The sequence below is a fragment of the Oncorhynchus kisutch genome, linkage group LG28 (assembly GCF_002021735.2).
Source record: "Oncorhynchus kisutch isolate 150728-3 linkage group LG28, Okis_V2, whole genome shotgun sequence".
Classification (NCBI taxonomy): Eukaryota; Metazoa; Chordata; class Actinopteri; order Salmoniformes; family Salmonidae; genus Oncorhynchus; species Oncorhynchus kisutch.
In genome coordinates, this window is record NC_034201.2 from 12,653,116 (window position 1) to 12,663,776 (window position 10,661).

Genomic DNA, 10,661 nt, shown 5'->3' on the forward strand with positions numbered 1-10,661 from the left:
AGCCATTACCTACCCATGCCTAATGTGTAAATATTGTTGGTGGTCTCTCAGCTTGTAGTTTGTAGGGAAATTGGCTAACATGGTTTGGTTTGACTATGGAAGAAATCACGAATGGTAAACAGAATGTGACATCACCCCCATCTTCTTTCCCGTAGGTGCTGGGTAGAGAGGTGTACACCTCCAACAACCAGCTGGGTGGGATTCAGATCATGCACAACAACGGTGTGACCCACAGCACTGTGTGTGATGACTTTGAGGGAGTCCACATGCTGCTACACTGGCTCTCCTACATGCCCAAGGTAACCATCCGCTCTCATCAGCATTTAACCCATTGTCCATCCATTTAGGCTCGTCTAATGCACATGTACCTTTTTACGCGGTCAGCTTTTCAGTGAAGCTGGGTTAAATTCATAGTTGATGTTTACACCCCCTTCCCCTCCAGGACCGATCTAGTCCCGTGCCCATCATCAATGCCAAGGACCCCATAGACCGGCTGGTGGAGTTTATGCCCACAAAGGCCCCCTATGACCCCCGCTGGATGCTGGCAGGACGCCCCAGCCAGAGTGAGTACCCTCCTTCCTTCCTCTCAGACATGAACATTTACAGCACTACACAAACCAGAAGCAACTGCCTCTTCCCTCGCCACATTGTGCGTAAGGCAGACTCTGTGCCACACTCATCACCTCAATCGCTGTGCAATAAAGGATCTTCATAAATCTCTCCTATCATCATAATAATCACTCACTTGTAGTCATCCCCTCCTCCAGTCACACTGGTGCTGCATCAACAGGTGTTGAAACAGCAGCTCTTCACACTTCAATTTAGTCTGAGTGTCATTTTAAAGGTGCGATTTGCACTATGATCATTTCAGGCAGATCTCCCAGAGGTCAGGGGTTAAACTAATTCCTGTTTGTTAGAGAGGGTTATAGGCTCTCCAGACACTGAGAGAGACACGGTGAACCCTGGGCAGCATTCTAGCTGGGTGGATGAAGAGAGAGATAGCAGGGGAATGGATGGCTCATGTTATACATGCAGGGTCAGGCCTGAGCAGATTCCATATCAGTGTAATTACAACTTTGGGCAGGGGGAGAGATTGGGGCCGGCAGGGCGTGCGGTGTGGGGGGGGGAGACCGGTCTTTAGTTGTGATGAGTGGGGAGGCTTAATTGAATGGTAACCTCTTAGACTAGCCCTGTCTCGCTCACTCTGCCAAGAGCAGGAGAGCTGAGCTCGGCTCTTTACAGCCTCATCCGTCATGGGACCTGACAAGATTAGAGATTTCTGTTGAATTTTTTTTTTAAATTAAACACTGTTTTTGCTTTCATGGATATGACAGGAGTAGAATCTGGAGGGGGAAAAAAAACATTTCTGCCAAGTAACGGAATGTTTTTTTTCTTATTTACAAATGTTTACTTTGTAATAATAAATAATTTAAGCTTTCCATCTCCTCTCTCTCTCTCTCTCTCTTTCTGTGCAGCTCCAAAGGGCCCGTGGCAGAGTGGGTTCTTTGACCATGGCTCGTTCTCAGAGATCATGCAGCCGTGGGCTCAAAGTGTGGTGGTGGGCAGAGCCAGGTAAGGAACCACATCACTCCACTGTTCGGAAGCGATATAGACACACTATAGTCCTTTGATAAACATACCACGGGCCTCATGTATAACCGGTGCGTAAATGTCACACTGAATATTTGCATGCCGTACATACGTGTGTTTCCCATTTATAAATCAGATCTGTCATAGAACTGCGTGTGTGAACGGGCGTTGTAACTCCGCCATGCACCTTTTAATGGTGACAATTACGCCCTTTATTTGCTCGGGAGAGGAGAAGTCACGTGTCCTTCAAAACATGGCCCGCCAAACCGCGCTCCTTAACACCCGCCTGCTTAACCCGGAAGCTACACCAATGTGTCGGAGGGAACTCTGTTCAACTGACAACCGAAGTCAGCCTGCAGGCGCCCGGCCTGCCACAAGGAGTCACTAGAGCGTGATGAGCCAAGTAAAGCTCCCCCGGCAAAACTCTCCCCTAACCCGGGCGACGCTGGGCCAATTGTGTGCCGCCCTACGGGACTCCCGGTTATGGCCGGTTATGACACAGCCTGAGATGGAACCCAGGTCTGTAGGGATGCAGTGCCTTAGACTGCGCCACTCGAGAGGCCCCTTTGGCAGTAACTTATGCTTATGTATTTGATGGACTGTGACAGCTTCGGAAATTAAAAAAACTACGTCCAAATGTTGTGGATCTGTCAGCAGAACGTTTGAATTTAACAGTGTTTTCCATTGACTTTCCCCCCTCAACCTAATTTGCTGGACTGCCCATGAATTCTGAAACATTGTCTAGGCTACTCATAAAATGTACAGTAGATTACCAACTGTAGTAGCATGGAATGGCATCCAGCAAAGGCTATGTATTTCAGGTTATCTGTTAACTTGGCTACTAGGCCCAATTTAGATGAGAGATGCATATGGTAGTTTGTTGTATGGCTACTTCCAAGATTTGAACCCATCACAGCCAGAAAAGGGGAGGAATTTATTCTGCCTTGGTTCTGAAAATAAATAGGAATAGATTCCTATGTCAAAATACTTGCCTGCCTGCTTGAAATACAATACTTCAACCACTAGAAAATGTACGTACGCATGGTGTAAAGTTGGCGTGAGAATATCCTTTCCTCCACGCAAAGTTTTGTTTTTATAAAATGGCAACTTTTGCGGGAAAGCTGGCGCACGCATGTTTTGGGTTATATTTGTACATGTGCAATGTTTATAAATGAGGCTCCATACCATTACCAAGTCTATTTCACAAGGGTCATCCTGGTCACAACATCATTTGTTTAGAGTGTATGTAGTTCTAGAACAGGATGTTGTGTGAGCCATGCAGGAAATATGTTAAATGGTCTATCTGATCATCCCACTGTCATGCAAGGCCATCTACATGTTCCAGTACTGAAACCCCCTCCTGCCTGATATCTGATTTGAGAGTTTTGGGTGAAATGCAGCAAGACACATTTCAGTTGAATGCATTGTTGTACAACTTTCTAGGTATCCCCCTTTCACATAGCTAGCTCACCCATCTTAACCCCACACATTGACCTGTCTGACCTTTAACGCCTGACCAATCAGCCCTCAGGGGTGCATAGTTGTGTGTCCTGATGTGACCCTCTGCTCTCTCAAAGGCTTGGTGGCATACCTACTGGAGTGGTTGCTGTGGAAACCAGATCAGTGGAGCTGTCAATCCCAGCCGATCCAGCAAACCTGGACTCTGACGCCAAGGTAAGTTCCTCCTAATATACACTGGCCTGTGTCCCAAATACAGGTATACTCACATAAAGACCCACAGAAATGCATGATCACTAGTAACCCTTTGTGTCCTGCTCTCAGATCATCCAGCAGGCAGGCCAGGTGTGGTTCCCTGACTCTGCGTTTAAGACGGCACAGGCCATCAAGGACCTGAACCGCGAGGGCCTCCCTCTCATGGTGTTCGCCAACTGGAGGGGCTTCTCTGGAGGCATGAAAGGTACCATAGAATATATGTTTATATATCTGTCAGTTATACCAGTGTGTGTGTGTGTGTGTGTTTTTCAGTCTCATATCAAATTCCTCTCCTGTGCCTGTCAGATATGTATGACCAGGTGCTGAAGTTTGGAGCCTACATCGTGGATGGGCTGAGAGAGTACCGCCAGCCTGTTCTGGTATACATCCCTCCCCAGGCAGAACTGAGAGGGGGGTCCTGGGTGGTCATAGACCCCACCATCAACCCCCGCCACATGGAGATGTATGCTGACAAGGACAGTCGGTGAGTTTGACTTCCATCCACTAACCATAACCCCTCTTGGCAGCATGCCAAAGACAGAAGTCACTGTTTAGACGCTCGACCAATGCACGGTTTGATGTAGGCTCAGATCAGTGACATTGTGATGCTATGTAGAGCCTCGGTCATCTTGATGAATCCCTCTCTTCTCTGCTCCACAGTGGTGGAGTGTTGGAGCCAGAGGGGACGGTGGAGATCAAGTTCAGGAAGAAGGACCTGGTGAAGACCATGAGGAGGGTGGACCCGGTCTACATGGGCCTGGCAGAGAGACTGGGTCCGAGTCCTAGAGCTTTATTCATACTTTCTCACAATCTCTTTATGCAGTTCTCTCTCTGTGCTCTCCACTATCCCATTTGCTTTGCTCTTTCTCCTTCTCTCCCTCTGTATCCCTCTCTGTGAGGGAGGAATGATAATATCTAGCGGGGCACGTGTGCGTGCGTGTGCTGTAATTCCCTGTCACTCTTGTTCTTTATCTGAGGGTGATCGTATCGTCCCTGCTCTGTCCCCTGGGGAGATGTGTCAATCACAGCAGGGCTAGATCAATCAGCAGGGCCTGCTGTCTCCCTCCTCGCCCCGTCCTCCTTCCTAACCCAGCCTATTGATTTTCCTCTGGGCTCACAGGGGCACCATGGAGCCATAGAGCTATGGGCCAGCACCGGGCCTCTAGGGGCTGTGGTGGGGAGGCTGACCGATTGGCTCTGACAGAAATCAATCTCTGAAGACAGGCAGCACATCAGACAGTGATACTGAGAGCTGAGCTGAGCCTGCGCTGTACAGTCATAAAGAACCCATGCTGAGCAAATGGGAGGGAATGTATCTCACCTACCTCCTGAACAATTTCACATAGAACCAACATAATTCTCATGCTAATGGTACCGCTTGCCTTGGGGTAGCAGAACAGTCCAGCCACCCGAGTCATAGACTGTTCTCTCTGCTACCGCACTGCAAGCGGTAACGGAGCGCCAAGTCTAGGTCCAAGAGGCTTCTAAACAGCTTCTAACCCCAAGCCATAAGACTCCTGAACATCTAGTTAAATGGCTACCCGGACTATTTGCATTGCCCCCCCCTCCCCTCTCCACACCCCTGCTACTCCCTGTTGTCATCTATGCATAGTCACTTTAATAACTCTACCTACATGTACATAATACCTCAACTAACCGGTGCCCCAGTACATTGACTCACTGCTGCTGTTATCTCACTGCTGCTCTTTAATTATTTCTTACTTTTATCTCTTATTATCCTTTCTTTTCTTTTTTTAACTGCATTGTTGGTTAAGGGCTCGTCAGTAAATATTTCACTGTAAGGTCTGTTGAATTCGGAGCATGTGACTAATCAAATTTGATTTGATTTGAGTAGCCGCTTCCCCAAACAATCCCGCTGTCATACAGAACAGATACAGTGATAAAAGGAAGTGGAGCCCATCCCAAATGCTCACGCTGTCACATTGACACAATTTCCTTGGAATGTTCTCGGTATGCAGCTAGCTTGCATCAGACCTCACTGAATAATCTTTGGTTTGTGTTGTAACCCTCCTGGCCATGTCTCCTTCTCCAGGTACCCCAGAGCTGGGCCTGCCAGAGAGGAAGGAGCTGGAGACCAAACTGAAGGAGCGGGAGGAGTTCCTGTTACCCATCTACCACCAGGTGGCCGTGCAGTTCGCCGACCTCCACGACACCCCGGGACGCATGCAGGAGAAGGGCGTCATTACGGTGAGACGACGCGGTCACGTTGAACGTGATCAGAACACGAATTGTCAAATGAAATGAAATGACACATTTAGCCGATGTTATTGCAGGTGTAGCGAAGTGCTTGTGTTCCTAGCTCCAACAGTGCTATAATATCTAACAATACACACAAATCTAAAAGTAAAATAATGGAATTAAGAAATATAGAAATATAAGGCCTCGTCGACTTGTTTGGGGACATGCTTCCTCTGCTGTTTCCTGAAGTCCAAGTCAGCTCCTTCATTTTGGTGACGTTGAGGGAGAGGTTATTTCCCTGGCACCGCTCCGCCAGGGCCCTCACCACCTCCCTGTAGGCTGTCTCATCATTGTTGGTAATCAGACCTACCACTGTTGTGTCGTCTGCAAACTTGCTGATTGAGTTGGAGGTGTGCTCGACCATGCAGTCATGGATGAACATGGAGAACAGGAGGGGGCCGAGCACGCACCCTTGTGGGGCCCCAGTGTTGAGGATCAGCGAAGTGGAGATGTTGATGCCTACCTTTACCACCTGGGGACAGCCCGTCAGGAAGTCCAGGACCCAGTTGTACAGGGTGGGGTTCAGACCCAGGGCCTCGAGCTTAGTGATGAGCTTGGAGGTAATATGGTGTTGAAGACTAAGCTGTAGTCAATGAACAGCATTCTTACATAGCTATTCCTCTTGTCCAGATGGGATAGGGCAGTGCGATGGTGATTGCATCAGAACAGTATTGAAATGAAGGTCACATTTGAAGAAATATTACATTAAAAAGTGTTTTTTATGATGTCTCATTCCAATACACAGAACTGTATCTATGCGGTATGTGAGTAACCAAGCCTGTGTTACCTACAATGCAGTAGACTGGTGCAGTTGATGACATGCCGAGGGAATATAGTGTTCAGTAGATGCCTAGGGAAAAGAGTGTTCCAATCTCTCTCAGGCTGTGAGACGTGTCTTTATAATTACCTGCTGATGACCCGGCCCATCACCTCAGCAAGCACAGAACAGCCCCAGGCAGGATTCCAAGCTCTCTCCATCACACACACACGTACGCACAATGGGTCCATGAGAGGAAGGCTGCTAGGGCATTTCTGTATACTGAAGTATCTCTATAATAGATGACAATCTCAGTTGCTCTCAAGATGCCTGCAAATGCAACAGCACAATTATCAGTGATAGGTGCCTGCAAATGCAACCGCACAAGAATCTGATTGACAGCCACATAGGTGCTCAGTAGAATACCAAGGACAGATTACTTCTCTGGAGACTCTCCTGCACTCAGAAGTTCTCATATCATGACGTACAAAGATATTCTCTTCAGTTCAAAATCTGTTTAGTTATGTAAATTGAGTAATGTCATATTTTTTTTGTTGGGGGGGGGGCAATAATTACACAATATTAGATAATATTTAAATGTTCTAATATCAGACAGCCAGTATTGCTTGTTGGTGAGATATCTCATCTCTGTGTGTGTGGTTTCCCAGGATATCCTGGAGTGGCGGACGTCACGTCACTTCTTCTACTGGCGTCTGAGGCGTCTGCTGCTGGAGGACACGGTCAAGAGGAAGATCCAGGTGGCCAACAGCGAGCTGACCAATGGACAGATCCAGGCCATGCTGAGACGCTGGTTCGTAGAGGCTGAGGGGACCGTCAAGGTGACTGTCCACTACCTGCTCCTCCACTTTCCTCAAACAAGCCCTCCAAAGCACAGAGACACTGACCGTCACTGTCAACTAGAGGCTGCAGATTCATGAGATTATACATCTATACCTTCCTTCACAGTCTGGTTTTAATCATAAAAAAAATTATAATAATCCGGTCAATTTCCAACCAGAAGTTGTGGTGTCTCGGTTATGGCTCGGTAGAAATAACTATAGGTGATAGAAAATATGTCCCTCAGCCTAGACTGCTGCCTCCAGGGGTGACTAGAAAAAGCCCAGCTCCTGAGGTAGACAGAGTATATCTTTAGAAGCGGCCGTCTTGTTAGCTAATACATTACCCCAATCAGGGCCGGCTATCTTAAGCTACAATTAATCTGAGCCCTGGCACGTGCAGATAGGAGAGCCACGCGCTGTTTCTTAATTAAAAGCAAACGGATTAAAAATGATTAATAAGGGCATTAAATGTTCTTGCGGACTACAAGCAGGAGAGCTCTTAAAACAGCGTGAGGCCATTACCGCCCTCCCAATCTGCCTAAGCCCCGTCTGCCTTTGTTTGGGATCAGAGCCTGGCTGCCCTCATGAATATGGATTTCTCAATCAGGTCCAGTCAAAAAGGCATCAGGGACCTACTTTGTAGCTCTCGCACTTTCACTTCTGATAGGAAAAATTTAGCTTCACCCCCCCCCCCCCCCCACTCATTCAGACAAGCAAGGTTATGAGAATGTGATTGTAGTGCTCTACTGCCCGAAACAAACATGAGTTCAGACGTGGGTTTTTCCACTGATATGGATAAAACTTAGCCCCAAAAAAGAATGTCACTGAGAAGTTGGATTAAATCTTCCTCTCTTCTCTCTCTGTGTGTGTAGGCTTATCTGTGGGACAGCAATGAGGAGGTAGTGGAGTGGCTGGAGAAGCAGCTGAAGGAGGAGGAGGGAGCCAGGTCTGTCATCGACGAGAACATCAAGTACATCCGCAGGGACCACATCCTTAAGCAGATCCGCAGGTGAGACCGACCGCTCGTTTAACAGGCTGATCCAACCTGATCTCATAGGTTCACTTCGGGATTTGACGTAATTGGACAAATGTTGATTTTTGACCCATTAATAGATTTTTTTTTAAGCGCTGTTTCCATTTAGTAAGTACTCTCCCTGCTTGCTAGAAAATGGAGAACTGCCATGGCACGGTGCTCTGAGCCCAACGCTGTGCCATTGTTTTTTTGGTGAGCACCCATGACGGTATATCAATGTTCTCAAGATCTTTTCAAACGGCCGAAATCGACGTGTTTTTCTAGTGACCAGCCTGGCATTTCACTGGAAACCTACCAGCCTTGAGATGGCCGGTAGAAGTCTACTCAAAGCTTCATTTAGTACCATGTTTATGCAGTGGGATATTTCCTGGTGTCAGGAAAGTGCAATGTCACAGATTCCCACAGAATCTATTTATTCCATGTACAGCCAGGTAAACAAATGGTTACGTTCTCTTCTCTCCTCCTTAGCCTGGTCCAAGCAAACCCTGAGGTTGCCATGGATTCCATTGTGCACATGACGCAGCACATCTCCCCTACACAGCGTGCTGAGGTGGTCCGCATCCTGTCCACCATGGATGCCGCCCCGGCCGCCACCTAGAGCGCCTCCTCTCCCCAGCCTGGCCCCGCTGTCTCAGGTGCAGTGGAACTGTGCCAGAAGCTGGGGCTGGAGGAGCCAACATGGCAGCCCACGGAGGCTGTGCTGTTACAGATGAAAATGATCCTGGAGGGTGGGGGGAGAGCTGAGACACAGGGTAATGGATTTATTTATTACATCTGATATCCAGGGTAATGCATTTATACGTCTTACAGAATGTGTTAATTGTGATATCTATGTAAGTTCAAAAATGATAGACAAAGCCAAGACCAGAAACTATATAACTAGCATGAATGACGACAAGCTTGGGGACCACACAATTGGCCAAGGTGGAAGCAGCTCTTCATTTGCTATCATAATGAGCCTCTGTCCTATTGGACAGGAAAACATGCATTGAGTTTGAGTGTTTTGATGGCGATCTTGACAATAAAACTGCAGCAGATTGCTGGGAGGGTTCACGAGGGTGGAGGGTTTGCACACCTTTGCACGGCGCACTTAATTACTGATTAAACCCAGGGTAGGAGGTGGAGCGTGGCATTGTGATGGGGATAGCGTGTCGTTCTGCCCTGGGCCTGGAGAGAAGAGCCCAGCAGGAGGCAAGAAGAGGGCCCTATTCAGACCCAACCACCCCACACTGGCCTTGGGGTGAGCCATTGGGCAGGCAGGCACACACTGATGCGGGTAGAATAGCAGCTGTCACCACCTCTGAATGCACCTTACTGTTCTATAGTATACTAAGACTGACACAAAAGCAAACACTAATGGTAATTGGTGCAGAATTCCATTTTTCCCAGCAATTATTGTGTAAGAAAATATGTAAAACATTTTAGGTGACTAATTTATTAAATGGCAATCATGTTAAAGAGAACTGAGTAGTGTACACTAGAATTATACATTCAGTATTACAAAAGGTGTGATTTTAAAATGTTCTGTAAATTGTAGTTCTTTATTTTGAGACGTATTTTCCAAGGAGAAAATGGGTCGTCACTAGTTAGCACAGCCAAAAAGTCATTATGGCTAAAACCATGCCTATTTCTACAAGTTTTAACCACATGCCTAACCTTAAAGACCAAAAAGCTATGATATAGCCATTGTGACTTTATGGCTGTGGTAACTAGTGACACAGAAAATGATAGTATTGTGTAAACTTGGTTATGCTCATTGAGGAACAGTGATGGATCCTGGATACTGTAGTTTCTTTATGGCAAAGTGATGGTGGCCTAGCTGCTGGAGAGCCTCAAATTTAACATAATATTTGATTCAATGTCAGGTAAAAATTGTATTTTGCCTAGATGAAAGAGGCAAGAATTGGCAATGTAGGATGACTTCATGCACAGTGCTAGTCTTAAGTTATGTCTATTGCTGGTAGTCCTGTTACTAATGAGGTGATTGGCTGAATGAGAAAGGTTAATGTGTTTACTGTAGGGAACCCGAATTACCTCAGTTCAAATTTAATAAAATACAACTTACCTGGTTTGTCAGATTTGTTTTGCTTTTTCAAGCGGAATGAAACGCGGCAAGAGCAAGATTGAGTTGGCATTTCAGACTGCATTACTCAATTATTTACCATTAAATGGATCATCACAACACCGTAATTCTGCCAAGAAAAAGTATTCTTAGGGAGAGACATTTTCTCATGCAGGCATCAACCCACAGATGATCAGTGGCACTTTTCCCCCCAAACTTCAGTCTTAAAAGAGATGAGACAGATCAATCTCATCCCTTTTGTTCCCCCCCCCCCCCCCGTCTCACTTTCATATCGTCCCCTTGGCTCCGTCAACTCTATTACCATCCTACCAACAAATATGTAAGACAAATTGAGTTGCATACACCCAATACCCATCACAATTATGGGAGGCCCAATAAGAAAATGAG

At 46.8% G+C, this 10,661-nt stretch overlaps 1 protein-coding gene across 14 annotated transcripts in view; it reads left to right on the forward strand.

Moving 5' to 3' along the window:
* The window catches only part of LOC109872424 (acetyl-CoA carboxylase), a 47,680-nt gene extending 37,413 nt beyond the window's left edge, over positions 1–10,267 (forward strand). For all 14 annotated transcript variants that reach the window (XM_031808581.1, XM_031808585.1, XM_031808584.1 and 11 more), the window contains 11 exons: positions 156–299; positions 443–563; positions 1,476–1,572; positions 3,168–3,264; positions 3,373–3,508; positions 3,610–3,787; positions 3,964–4,076; positions 5,357–5,511; positions 6,988–7,158; positions 8,031–8,167; positions 8,660–10,267. In XM_031808581.1, coding sequence (XP_031664441.1) covers positions 156–299; positions 443–563; positions 1,476–1,572; positions 3,168–3,264; positions 3,373–3,508; positions 3,610–3,787; positions 3,964–4,076; positions 5,357–5,511; positions 6,988–7,158; positions 8,031–8,167; positions 8,660–8,789 — 1,479 coding nt within the window. In that variant the 3' untranslated portion in view covers positions 8,790–10,267. The remainder of the gene's footprint in view (positions 1–155; positions 300–442; positions 564–1,475; positions 1,573–3,167; positions 3,265–3,372; positions 3,509–3,609; positions 3,788–3,963; positions 4,077–5,356; positions 5,512–6,987; positions 7,159–8,030; positions 8,168–8,659) is intronic.
* The last annotated feature ends 394 nt before the right edge of the window (positions 10,268–10,661 follow it).